The 12,681-nt window shown below is 42.2% G+C and overlaps 2 protein-coding genes across 2 annotated transcripts; one reads left to right on the forward strand and one right to left on the reverse strand.

Moving 5' to 3' along the window:
* Positions 1-3,290, forward strand: LOC137949109 (long-chain-alcohol oxidase FAO4A-like). The gene is made up of 3 exons (XM_068795383.1): positions 1-401; positions 611-880; positions 1,265-3,290. Exons 1-3 carry the CDS (start codon positions 204-206, stop codon positions 3,131-3,133), a joined length of 2,337 nt encoding a protein of 778 aa, XP_068651484.1. The 5' UTR covers positions 1-203; the 3' UTR covers positions 3,134-3,290.
* A 637-nt stretch (positions 3,291-3,927) lies between these two features.
* On the reverse strand, positions 3,928-7,873 carry LOC137949108 (long-chain-alcohol oxidase FAO4A-like). The gene is made up of 4 exons (XM_068795382.1): positions 7,798-7,873; positions 7,453-7,707; positions 7,088-7,357; positions 3,928-5,999 (listed from the first exon to the last, which is right to left on the reverse strand). The coding sequence occupies exons 2-4, from the start codon at positions 7,699-7,701 to the stop codon at positions 4,170-4,172; spliced, it is 2,349 nt and encodes a 782-aa protein (XP_068651483.1). The 5' UTR covers positions 7,702-7,707; positions 7,798-7,873; the 3' UTR covers positions 3,928-4,169.
* Positions 7,874-12,681: the final 4,808 nt, after the last annotated feature.

Here is a 12,681-nt window from a genome sequence, read left to right on the forward strand (position 1 = left end):
AACAAACCCATCTTTAGACTCAAAGTCACCGGGAAATACTCCTGTCTGCCTGATCTTAATTTGCTCTTCTTAATCTCTTCTCTCCTTGTTTTTCGCATGGAATTTCAACACAAGCGGAACACGGCGGCTTCTCGTCCTCCAGGAGTGTGGGAGATTCCTTGACTGGGATAGACCCCGACAGCATCACGGCCGGTTCGAACAAGATGGCGTCCGACGGCGGTCATCCCCTTCTCACCCGCAGCCGCCTTCCTCACCCCATTTTCCTCTCCAGTCGCGAGATGGTGTCTCTCTATGCTATTTGCGATGCCCTTGTGCCGTCTATCCAAATTCCGGACAGCAAAGACGAGTATCTGAAAACCTTCTACGGCACTTCTGCTTCAAAGACTGCGACTGTTCAATATGTAAGATCGATATCGCTGACCAACTACTACATTTCTCCAATCCCTGTTTCTTTCTGCCTCTCTGCATGTTAAAGATTTTTTAAAAAGAGTCTTGCAGCACGGCTGCATTACCAGACGAGCTTTCCTGAACTTTCTTGACCTGTGTCTCAGCATCATGAGATCCATTAATAAGAGCAATCCTGGTCCTGATTTGGGAGTTTGATTTACAGGTGGCGTGCATGATATCAGGGGGCTTGAGACATCCATTGATGCCATTGCTTCGTTTGGCATTGTGGCTACTGTCAACCTGGTTTGGCACACTGTTAATGTGTGGATGGGCGAGTGTGTCTCTTCGGTTTCCTTACTTGCAGAGTTTCTCACAGCTGCCACTACACCGCAGAGAGCAGATCCTCTTGTCTTGGTCATGTAGTTCCTTCGTCCTGTATCAGATGTTGTTCAAGTGCCTGAAGTTCTTGACTGCGCGATCTTTCTATGCTCTGGTAATTAAAAGAACTCTTTCTCTGCTCCTGTCATATATACTTCAATTTTTCTCCTTCCATATAATATGCTGGCGAGGATTTGAGGAAAGAAAAACATCTTTTTGAATTTTGACATCGATCGAAGTGCAGCCTCTTCTTAGTTTTAATCCGTGGTTCAAGCCTCCAGAATTAACGTCAAGAAGCATACAGTTTCATTAAATCAATGAGTAAAATTGGAAATCTTGGGCTAGTGAACTGTGATTTTCACCAGAAGATGTCATTATCTAGTTTCAAGTCTTTTCCTAATAGCACCAGCTCATCCCAAATATACTGTTAGTTCTCTGTTGAAATTGAATCATCATCTCTGTTTCTGCTTCAATTCTTAAAGAAATTGTTCTCGTTCAGATAGACGAGAAGAGGGAGAATATGGCATGGAAAGCTATCGGCTACCGCGGACCGGACCCTGATTTCGTCGACCGAAAGAAGAAAATGGAAACAGCAGGGAAAGTAAAAGAAGAAACAGAGGAGGATCGATTTGGGCCTCTTCACAGATGCATCGTCAACATGAATGATCCCAAAATAGTAGTCCTTGAAGCCCTCAACAAAGCCGGCTTCGAGACAGCTGCGATCCCGCGCCCTCAGGGGAAAAACGGTTCTTCATCTCCTTCTCTGACCATCGTCTGCGACGCCGTCGTAGTGGGATCAGGTTCTGGCGGTGGTCTGGTCGCCGGCGTTCTCGCCAAAGCCGGCTATAAGGTAATCGTATTGGAGAAAGGAAACTACTATGCAAGAAGCAACCTCTCTCTCTTGGAGGGGCCTAGCACGGCCGAAATGTACGAAGGGTTGGCCATGGTCGCCAGCAACAATTTGAGCGCCTTGCTGCTGGCGGGGTCGACGGTGGGCGGAGGCTCTGCCGTGAACTGGTCGGCGTCTATTAAGACGCCGCCCCATGTCACCAAAGAATGGTGTGAGGAGTATGGCCTGGAGCTTTTCGGGAGCAAGGCCTTCAAGGAGGCCCTGGATGCGGTGTGCGACAGGATGGGCGTTCAATCAGAGATTTCAGAAGAGGGGTTCAATAACGCAGTGCTGCGGAAAGGATGCTTGGAAATGGGGTATCCTGTGCAAAATATTCCTCGCAATTCCTCCTCTGATCATTACTGTGGATGGTGCCATTTGGGTTGCAAAGACGGGAGAAAAAAGGGTACTCAGGAGACATGGCTTGTGGACTTGGTAAGCTCCGGAAATGGGTTAATCCTGCCTGGCTGCAGTGCTTTGAAGGTGCTGCATCGGATGCACAAGGGGAGGAAGGTAGCGACTGGCGTCGTCTTCGAAAGGGCAGGGCAAGGTTGCGAGAGCAAGGAGGTTCATTTCATAGAGTCCAGAGTGACCATTGTTGCCTGCGGCGCATTGGGGACTCCAGTTCTACTCAAGAGCAGCGGACTGAAGAACCCCAACATCGGAAAGCATCTCCATATTCATCCCACAGTCATGGCTTGGGGCTACTTCCCAGAGAGCAGTTCTTCCTCTGGTGTTTCTACCGATGTCTGGCCGGAGAACGAGAAGAAGAGCTACGAGGGAGGAATAATGACGGCCATGTCGACCGTGGTTGCAAATTTCCAGACTTCCGGCTACGGCGCCGTCATACAGACGCCGTCGCTGCACCCGGCAATGTTCGCGGTCGTCACGCCCTGGCTTTCAGGCCTCGACATGAAAGAGAGGATGACTCGATTCTCACGGACCGCCCACGTTTTCGCCTTGGCAAGGGACAAAGGGTCCGGCGTCGCAAATTATCCCAAATCCCTGTCTTACAAATTGGATGCCCTCGACGAAGAGAACCTGCAGAGAGGCCTGGAGAAGATGCTGAGGCTATTAGCAGCCGCGGGAGCGGAGGAGATTGGTACTCACCACTGCAGCGGCGAGAGACTGAACGTGAAGCTGGCGAGCTCGCAGGAGTTCGAGATGTTCGTAAAGCATGCTAGTTCGAGAAGACTCAGGGATCTGCGAACGCCAATCTGTTCAGCTCATCAGATGGGGAGTTGCAGGATGGGTGTGAGCCCCAAGGAATCGGCGGTGAACGAGAGAGGAGAGACGTGGGAAGTGGAAGGGCTGTTCGTGGCGGACACGAGCGTCTTCCCCACTGCTCTTGGCGTCAATCCGATGGTCACAGTGCAGGCCATTTCCTACTGCACAGCCCAATCCATTCTTGAGCTCCTATCCATAAAAAACGACCAGATGAAAAACCGTCCGGACACAGAGTTAACCAGAGCTCAGTGAAAGGAAAGTGGAACCTGCATAGAATAGTGAACTGTTTTCAGAGGGGAGGGACAAATCTCCGGCTATGATCAATCTAGCAATATATTAAGTGTAAGAATAAGCGATACTGGTGAGAGCAGGAGACCGCGAATAAAGTTAATTGTTTTCTCAATATAAAGAGATTAGAGGGTTAGGAATTAAATCATGGTGTTGCGATTCGAAATCGAGAAGATGGACTCGGGTTTTGTGGATATCTTCTTCCCGAACTCCGGTTTGATGATAACTTGCCTTCCAAGTCCAATTTAGAGAAGAACTTTTCACGACCAATTAACTCATCTAGTAGCACTATGAGAATCGGAAATTGGTCATTAATTATGATAGCATTGAGAGCTAGGTAATCCATACAAAATCGCCATGGATCATCCTTCTTGAAAAGAATCTCTATTCTCAAGAGTCACTGTAAATGGAGAAGCTGCCAAGATAGGTAGATATAAAAATATTGGAAGAGAACTCTGAATAAAGTTACTGAGAACTGACTGTGTCAATAAAGATTTGCAAGAGGCGACTTTGAATAGAGGCTGGGATGCGAAGTGTCTATGAATCTTGATTGCCCAACACTGCATTATACGAGATCTCTGCATCATCTGGTGTGGGTGCTGAAATATGGATGACAGGAGGTCTGAGACATCATTACTGGTTTGAATGCCTTAATTTCTGCTTTGAGACTTGATATGAAACAACTAACCAGAAATGAATCCATATGTCCCGGGGTTCAATGCCATCAGATCTGTGATGATCTAATCTAATAGGTCGAATTTGGAGATGTGAAACAGTGTGGTTGGCGATTGGAGGGGAAAATGAATCCGGCGATCTTTGGGAGTAGTGATTCAAGAGCTTTTCAAGGAAATACACTCCTTTAGCTTCCATTTTTTTTTTTCTGCTGTAAAACATATCGTGGACTTTTGATTCAGGGCTCAAGAATTTTTCTTAGCCAAGAAAATCTGAAGCCCTTCTAATTAGTCTATTCGCTGTAAAAGCCAGTAAAAACCAGTTTCGGTTATTTAGAGAGCTTCTTCCTGAGCAGGACATTAATGACCGACTGGGCAGTGCAGTAAGCAATGGCCTGAACAGTCACCATTGGGTTGACGCCCAGTGCAGTGGGGAAGACGCTGGTGTCCGCAATAAACAGTCCTTCCACCTCCCACGTCTCCCCGGTCTCCTTCACCACCGATCTCCCCTCATCCACCCCCATTCGGCAGCTCCCCATCTGATGTGCCGAGTAGATGGGTGTCGATAAGTCCCTCAGCGGCCTCGAGCTCACCTTCTTCACAAACCTCTCGAACTCGTGAGAGCTCGCCGTTTTCACGTTCAGTCTCTCCCCCTTACAGTGGTGGGTTCCCACCTCCTCCGCCCCCGCCGCTACCAGTATCCTCAGCATCTTCTCCACTCCTCGGTTCAGGTTCTGTTCGTCTTTAGGATCGAGACTGTATTTCAGGGACATGGGTAGGTTCACCTCGCCGGTTCCTTGATCTCTTGCCAGGGCGAATATGTGAGCCGTTCGAGGGTACCGAATCATCCTGTCTTTGAAGTCTCGACCGGAGACCCACGGAGTGACGACTGAAAACATCCCCGGATGCAGCGCCGGCGTCTGGATCACGGCGCCGTACCCGGACGAATCGAAATTGGCGACGACCGTAGACATTGATGTCATTATGCTGCCTTCGTAGCTCTTCTTCTCAGAGTTGGGCCAGCTTGGGGACGATGGATTATTTGTAGGGAAGTAGCCCCAGGCCATGACCACAGGGTGGAGATGGAGGTGTTTTCCGATATTGGGATTCTTGAGCCCGCTCCGTTTGAGGAGAGTTGGGGTGCCCAGTGCGCCGCATGAGACCACGGTCACCTTCGAGTCCACCACGTATCTGACCCTCCGGCGAGTCCTCCTTCCGGCGCCGCCGTGCTCGAAGACTACCCCGGTCGCTGTTCTCGTCGTTCGCCCGTTCTTCTTCTCGTGCAGCACCTTCAGGGCCTTGCACCCGGAGAGAATTGCTCCCCTGCCGGATTTTGCGAGGTCCACGAGCCACGTCTCGTTGGTGCCTTTCTTCTGCCCGTCCTTACACCCGAAGCAGCACCACCCGCAGTGGTGATCCACCGACGAATTCCTGGGGATATTGTTCACCGGGTAGCCTAACTCCAGACATCCTTTGCGCAGAACCGCGTTGTTAAACCCTTCTTCCCCCAACTCAGACTGAACTCCCATCCTCTCGCAGACGACATCCAGCGCCTCCTTGTACATTTTGCTCCGGAACAGCTCGAGCCCTTGTTTCTCGCACCACTCGTTGGCTACATGACTGGGCGTCCGAATCGACGCCGACCAGTTAACCGCCGAGCCACCGCCCACAGCCGATCCGGACAGCACTACCACACCCAAATCATCGGTGGCCAGTAATCCTCCTCCTTCGTACATCTTCTCCATGCTTTGACCTTCAAGAAGAGAAAGATTGCGTCTGGCATAGTAGTTCCCCTTTTCCAGTACCAGCACACTGTACCCAGCTTTGGCGAGAGCTCCGGCAACGACGCCGCCGCCGGACCCGGAGCCCACCACCACCACGTCGCAGCTTATAGTTAGAGAAGATGACGTTTTTCTTCCCCTGCTTGTTTTACCGCCACCAATCGAGATGGGAAACCCTGCCTTGTGGAGGGCATTGGACACCATATCTTCATGGTTGTCTAGGTGCATTACTGCTTTACAAAGTGGTCCAACTCGCCGCTCATCATCTTCTCCTCCTTCTTCTTCTTCTTGCTCCTGTTCCTTCAGCTTAATGAAATCAGGATCCGGGCCACAGTAATCCAGAGCTTTCCATGCAGGATTTCCGTTCTTCTCATCCACCTGAAAATTTACAGTACATTAATGTAAACGGATCATAAGATCATGTGTAGATTAAGAAATAAAACACTCTTTACTTACACCAGTTCTCCTTTGAGTATAAATTCAAATGTATAGAACACCAGTTCTCTATCTTCAACATTACAAGAGGCTGCTAATGATACGTTTTTGGCTTCTTATGAAGGTTAATTGTGTTTTTTCTTTGTTAAGAAGAACATGGGATTAATCTCACAAAGGATGAAGGAGATCAGTCTGGGGGGTGGGGGGGCATTCATCCTCCCTCTCCTAACAATTGATCCTTGATCAGTGATAACGATTTCTATATTATCTTCTCAAATTCCAATTAAAGCTCCTGAAAGGGTAACTGCTACTTTGAATAATGAGTTTTCAAAACCCTAAACGCTGTTAACAGCTTGGACGGCCTTAATAACACCGAAACTCCTCACTGATAGGGGTCATAGTCTCTAAATTAGAAGACTCGTGAATGAGATTTTATATATCCAGTGCTCTCTCTTTCTATTATTCTTCATTTTCTAGTCTAATTTGCCGGCTGAAGTTGCCTCGTCTTCTTGCTCTAATTGCAGTAAGAAATGGCTGGCTGAGCTTTGATGAACCCCTCTGAGCAGTCAAGAGTCAGCAGTATACTTGAAGTGCGAAATGACTCATTCAACAATGACCGTGATGAGCAGGCAGAATCGTCTCCCCCAACTACTTCGGGTCCCCCACCTCTCGAAAGGAAGAACCTGAAAATCGTGACTTCCATTTTTCTCTGTGCCCACGGGAGAGTTGACCGGACGGTCATAATTGAAATCCGGTAGTTTGGGAAATCAATTTCTGTAAATAGGATTTAGAAATCCCGTATTTTGGCAAATGTCCGTAAAAAAAAATCTGGGTTTATGCGGTTGCATTGAATCGGTTAAATTGAATGAGAACAACTGGGTTTTGTTATGCAGTTGGGATATTTTTCTCCCACCAGGAATAGTTTGTGGTAACAAAGAAATGCATGCTTTTGAGTAATAAATACTACTGGGGAGGTGCAGTTGAGATCAATAGTGGAAAGAGGAGGGAGCCATTATCGTTTTCGTAGTCACCTGCGTGAAGTAGAGGAGTGCGGCGAGATACTTGAGAGCCTTGAAAAACATCCTGTAAAGATAAAAAGAGCTGAAGGAGAGAGAGAGAAGAATCTCCTCTCGCTTGTGGGGCAGAACCTTAGAGAATTTCTGGAAGTATGGGAAGTGAGACGACAGGCTCGCTCTTCCGCAGATGAAGAACGTGCCGTACCAGGTTGACAAGAACCAGAGAGCCACTCGCAGCAACCACAGCGCTGTATGCTGCAGTCTCCCCGACAGGAACTCCCCGGCCTGCAGAAAACAATTAGAATACATAGTGATCTGAGAAAACTAAAAAAAAAAAAAAAAACTATAATTATTCGTGTAGAGTAGTTCTTAGGTCTTACGCTCTCATGAATTGCAGACATGGAGGCCGACGTTCTGTAGAAGACGTTCAAGGGATGGTCAGGATCGCCGGGAAGTTGGATGGACGGCAAAATTGTATCACAGGCAGCGGTCAGGGAATCCATTTCTCTGGAAGAAAGGGAGTTCACATAGTGTATTTGTTTAGAGATACTGCCCGAGCTGGTCATCACAGTGGATAGTATGTCAATAGAGAAATCATCCCCCACCCTTCTGCTGCCAGTAGCAGCCATGTTCACCTGCGAGCACAGAAAACAGAAATTGAAGACAGAAGAAAACGGCGAAAAACAGAAGAGAAGAAATCAGAGATGGAGCAGGTTGGTGCTTACAAGCAGGAAGAAACGGATTGATTGAAGATTACAAATAAATAGAAGGAAGCAAGCTGACAAAAGGGTGGAATTGGAGTGCCCTTTTTATATGACGAAGCGAACTGTATCAGTCATATATTAGATACCATAGCAGCAGCTGCCTAACCTAACCGCCCATTTATTGTTCTCGAACTACGTCGTCTCGCTAAAACTCTGAAGCTCATTACGTCTACAAGTTCATTCTGATGTGCAAAATTGCCACAACCGCGCATCTGTCACCAAGCATAAAAAAAAAGGAAGCCATTAATGAGCATCTCAAAGAGCAGTTGGTTGTCTCTGTCTGGTTTCTGTTTTGGGCCGTCTCGTCTCTTCTTTGCAAGTGACTTCAATTCTCTGAGATGGCGAAAGAGGTGCCATTTTTGTTCTCTTAATGCAATAATCTTTCCCCTCTGTAACCGACATCCCATTAGGGCTTTCTTGAATCTGGAATTTTGCTTGTATCAAACAAATCCTGCAACGCTTGTGCTTGTAGAAATCTTCCTCCCATGTAATTTTCATTAAATATTTACACATGTATGAGAGTAAACCTAAGTGATCCATCTAATTTTTTACTTCAATCATCCTGTTTTAATTGAATGATTTAGAACTTAATTAATTAATTTCTTCTTATTCTTATCTATTTCTTGTCTTATGAATTTCATTCTTTGATGCATTTACTTGTAGCAAAAAGAGCCAAACATCAAAACTCTTTATAATTGCAATTCTTTCCCTTAATACAAATTCTTTTTCATATCCTCTTCAAATGCAAATGCTCGCCCTATTAGAAATGGAATCTTCTAAACAACTCAATCGGAAAAAACCCGTAGTGCCTAGATATATAACTGTGTGAGACATTGCTCGATACATTGCTCGATACATTGTTAGGTTTTGGAGAAGAGGGAGGGTTGGGACTAGGGAGTATTTTGTTTTAAGATTTATAAAAATGATGTTAGAATGTATTGATCCGAGTTCACCCAGTGAATAAGGGTCATTGACCCAGATGAAACCAAACTGGCTCACCTCACCCAGTCAACCACTATCACTCCCACCACTCAATTCCAAACCCAGATTATCATTCCAACGCCGGCCTAAGAAACCGCCACCTAACTGATGAGAAGATTGGTGATCAGGTAAATGGGAGGAAGACGACAGATGTTTGACCAGACCCCTCTCGGATAAAATTAAAACAAAAGGAGACAAATGGACGGCAAGTCATGTACAGCTTTGCTCAATCTGAAAATGGTAAATGATCGATCTTCACGTTACGAAAGCTTCTTTATTTCCTTGTACAATCCGTTCACGTCAGAGGAGTCCAAGCAATCGGATTGAGAAGTTTTTAAGCAAGGGATCGAATAAGAATGGTGCATTCGTGTCCTATGATTCATTATTCACTTCGTTAAGGACAAGCGTTTCAGTTTGTTCGATTTGCAGGCAACGGCATGTGAAGCCTTATCTGATTATCCGTCCAGATGGAGATTTCGTACTCTTAATCTGCCCCAGAAATGCAACACCCGTATAGAATAATTAAGCTGATAGATCTGTTATTAATTCCCTCTCTTATTCCACCACCTTTTTTTAAATAGAGTTGGTCCACGATCGATTCTGAATGGTGCGAGGTGGAAAAAAAAAAAAAAGTATGAGCATTGAAAACGGAAAACAAATGATGCTACTGTACAGATGAAGTAATTTTCATGGAAATATAGATCAGAAGAGATCACGCCGGGGAAGAACTACTGCAAGTTGGCAGATTCCTTTTCAATCTTTGTAGATGGAGGTTGGGAGATGAAAAACATTAATGGTTTTCTTTCGTTCTATCAAATCGATTCAATCAGATTGAGGATTAGATTGAAAAGACTGCATTAGTTAGGAGATGCTACTGTATATCATATTTGTGAAGCAGGTTCCATCTCAAAATGAAAGGGTTAAGAAACTGCCACGAATGTAAGGAATTGAATGTGTTTGACCTGCCAGGCCTCCATGAAGACTAAATAAGTGACTTCATTATCATTGATATCATAATCTTTCCTTTTCTTTCTCCTTCTTCTTTGTTTCATTAGAAGATGGAAACTATATTAATCAGAGTCGTTCATTAAAAAGCTTAAATCTTTGGTGATCATCTACACTATACAAAAACCAACCTTTTAGTAATGTAAGAGGATGATACATTATTTGATCCACATATGTCACGCTCGAAATCAAGTTAGGATTTGCTTAATTGGTACCCTTCACCAATCACTTTATAAGGCTACCAATGTGAATAGAGCAATTTATTGTCTTCATGTTGATCGGTAGAGAGTAGCCATCTATATTGGTCATATAGACTAACATATTAGTATAGATATCAGGTTTTCGATTAACCAATCATATGACGATGAATTATGAATATAATTAACCTACAATATAAGGTTCATTTGTTATGAATGCGCCTTGTTTCAAAAAGATTTGGAAAAACAAGTACTAATTTTGTTGAAGAATTCCTAAGCCATATGCATGTTAACCCCTTTATGATACAAAGTTTTGTACATGAACTAAGTGTCGGTCCCTCAATTTACTTGTCGATAACACCATTATTGAAGCGGAAATACCATAAACAATTTCTTACTAACACACACAATGCTATGAATTTGATGTTGATAGATTCTTTTTCCATCCTAGAACCGATTTCCATTTTTGCTAAAACGATTAGAGAAAAAAGAACATAAGAGTGATTACTAAAGTTTCTATGATTCTCGCAGGGTCATAACATTTTCTCTATAAAATGTAACGAGTTCATAAAGAAAAGAAAGAGGAAGAGAAGAGAATTTCATTGGGTTACCCTCTTTCATTGAGGAGCCTTCATAGTTCTTCTTTTCTTTCTCTCCCTCTTTCTCACATGTTGTTTTCATCATGTTCATGAAGACGGTTGGTCAGGAGAGACATCGAATTTCTGGATAAGACTCATCATCTTCAACCTCACCAAACGATTCTTCTCTTGTCTCATCCAATGAATTCTTAAATTCAACAAATTGCCATCACAAACCTCTCTCTATCTAAATAAAGTTTTAACAAGTTAGATTTGAAGACAAACCCTTTAGTAGGAGTGTTCAGAATCCCTGCAATAATAAATACTAAAGAGACAATACAAGAAAAATAGGCTGTACCAACATAAAACTGGACACGAATTTGATTTCAATGGCACAAGTGTGAATTTAGAATCCTCCTTTTGCCAACTAATCTGTAAAATTTGCTGGGAGAGAGTTTTCCACGAATTCTACACTTTCCTAGGAAAAGTTTTCCCAAAGAATTTTATAGTTTTCCTCCTTCCCCTTTTTTCCTTATTTTCCTTGTGAAAGAAGAGAACACCATTGGAAAATATTGGAAATTTATATTTCTCCTAGTGAAATTATGGAATTCGTAGGTAGAGGTTTCCTTCCCCCAGCGAGTTTCTTTCGGTGGGAAATTTTTAAAATTTTCCCTTTTTAATTTATTCATTTTATTTCTCATTTTCAATCTTCCCTTCCATAATTATTTATTTATTCACATCTTATGTGCATAACCCTAATGTAATAAATCATTAATTAACTAATTCAAGTAGAAAGAAAGAAAAAATAACTTTCGTACTTTCATTTCTATTTCCATAAGTAATTATCTGCCATACATTTATTTGATTCTTAAAAAAAAATTCAATAATTTTTTGAATAATATTTCTTTTAAGTAAAATATTGCAAGTGCAAGGAATAAGTGAAAAATATTCAACAAAAATCTATAGAAAAATATTTTTTAGTTCTTCTTTAGCTTTAAGAAATGATTAGGACATGGTAAAAAGGATATGGAGAAGCACAAAATGGTTAATAAGTTACCTTTTTTTATTTATAAAAATTAGTTTCTAACACAAATAGACCAAAGATAATTTTTTTTATCATAATTTATCATAATTATCATAATCTTATTGTGATGAAACTAGAACAAATGAAAATCTAATTGGAGCATGTAGAAATAATTCAATAGACATTGTTACATACTTTTAAAATTTTAAAATACTTGATAAATTAAAAATATATTTACATGTTTAGTCACATGTAATGTGAATAAACCCATATGTAATTAATTGGTTAAGTTACTAATTCTTGAATTAATTAAATATTTTTAAATTTAATTTAATTATTAATTGGTTAATATAATAGTTACTTATTAATCATAGTTTAATTAGCCAATAAACTTAATGAAGTCTAATTATATACTTAAATATTAATTAAATAATTCTTGTATTAATCAACCAAATAACCTATTTAATAAATACATAATTATTTAATTGAATTAATATTAGTTAATTAGTTAATTATAAATTAATCAATTAACGAATTGAATAATTAATAATAAAATAAGTAAATAATTAATTACCTGATAATTTGTGCTAATTAACCAATTAATCTATCTAGTGTACTAACTAAGTAATTAATTATTTAAATAATTAGTATATCACCCCTTCAATATTGATCGTTTTCTTAGTTCATATTCATCAATACTGAAGGGGTGATATACATTTATCACATGCCATACCCATAGAAATCACTGTAGTATCCAGTAACTAGTCTATCACCACTCTTAAGGCTAAAAAATTTAGCATACAACTCATAAACACAAGACAAGTATCCAGTAACTAGTCTATCACCTCTCTTAAGGCTAAAAAATTTAGCATACAACTCATAAACACAAGACAAATTGCTCTCATGTGTATATAATGATTCAAGAGACATCCAGATTTCTTAAACAGTCTCGCTATTCATAATTTAATTCCTCAACTTTGAATTAACACTATTCAAATCAAAGTCATAACTTGACAATTCTCTCTGCCCAATTTTCATTTGGAGGCACTGGAGGATCATC

Source organism: Aristolochia californica, unplaced genomic scaffold (assembly GCF_029961685.1).
Source record: "Aristolochia californica isolate CCGP_79_NKW_82.1479 unplaced genomic scaffold, dmAriCali1.0.hap1 SCAF_13, whole genome shotgun sequence".
Classification (NCBI taxonomy): Eukaryota; Viridiplantae; Streptophyta; class Magnoliopsida; order Piperales; family Aristolochiaceae; genus Aristolochia; species Aristolochia californica.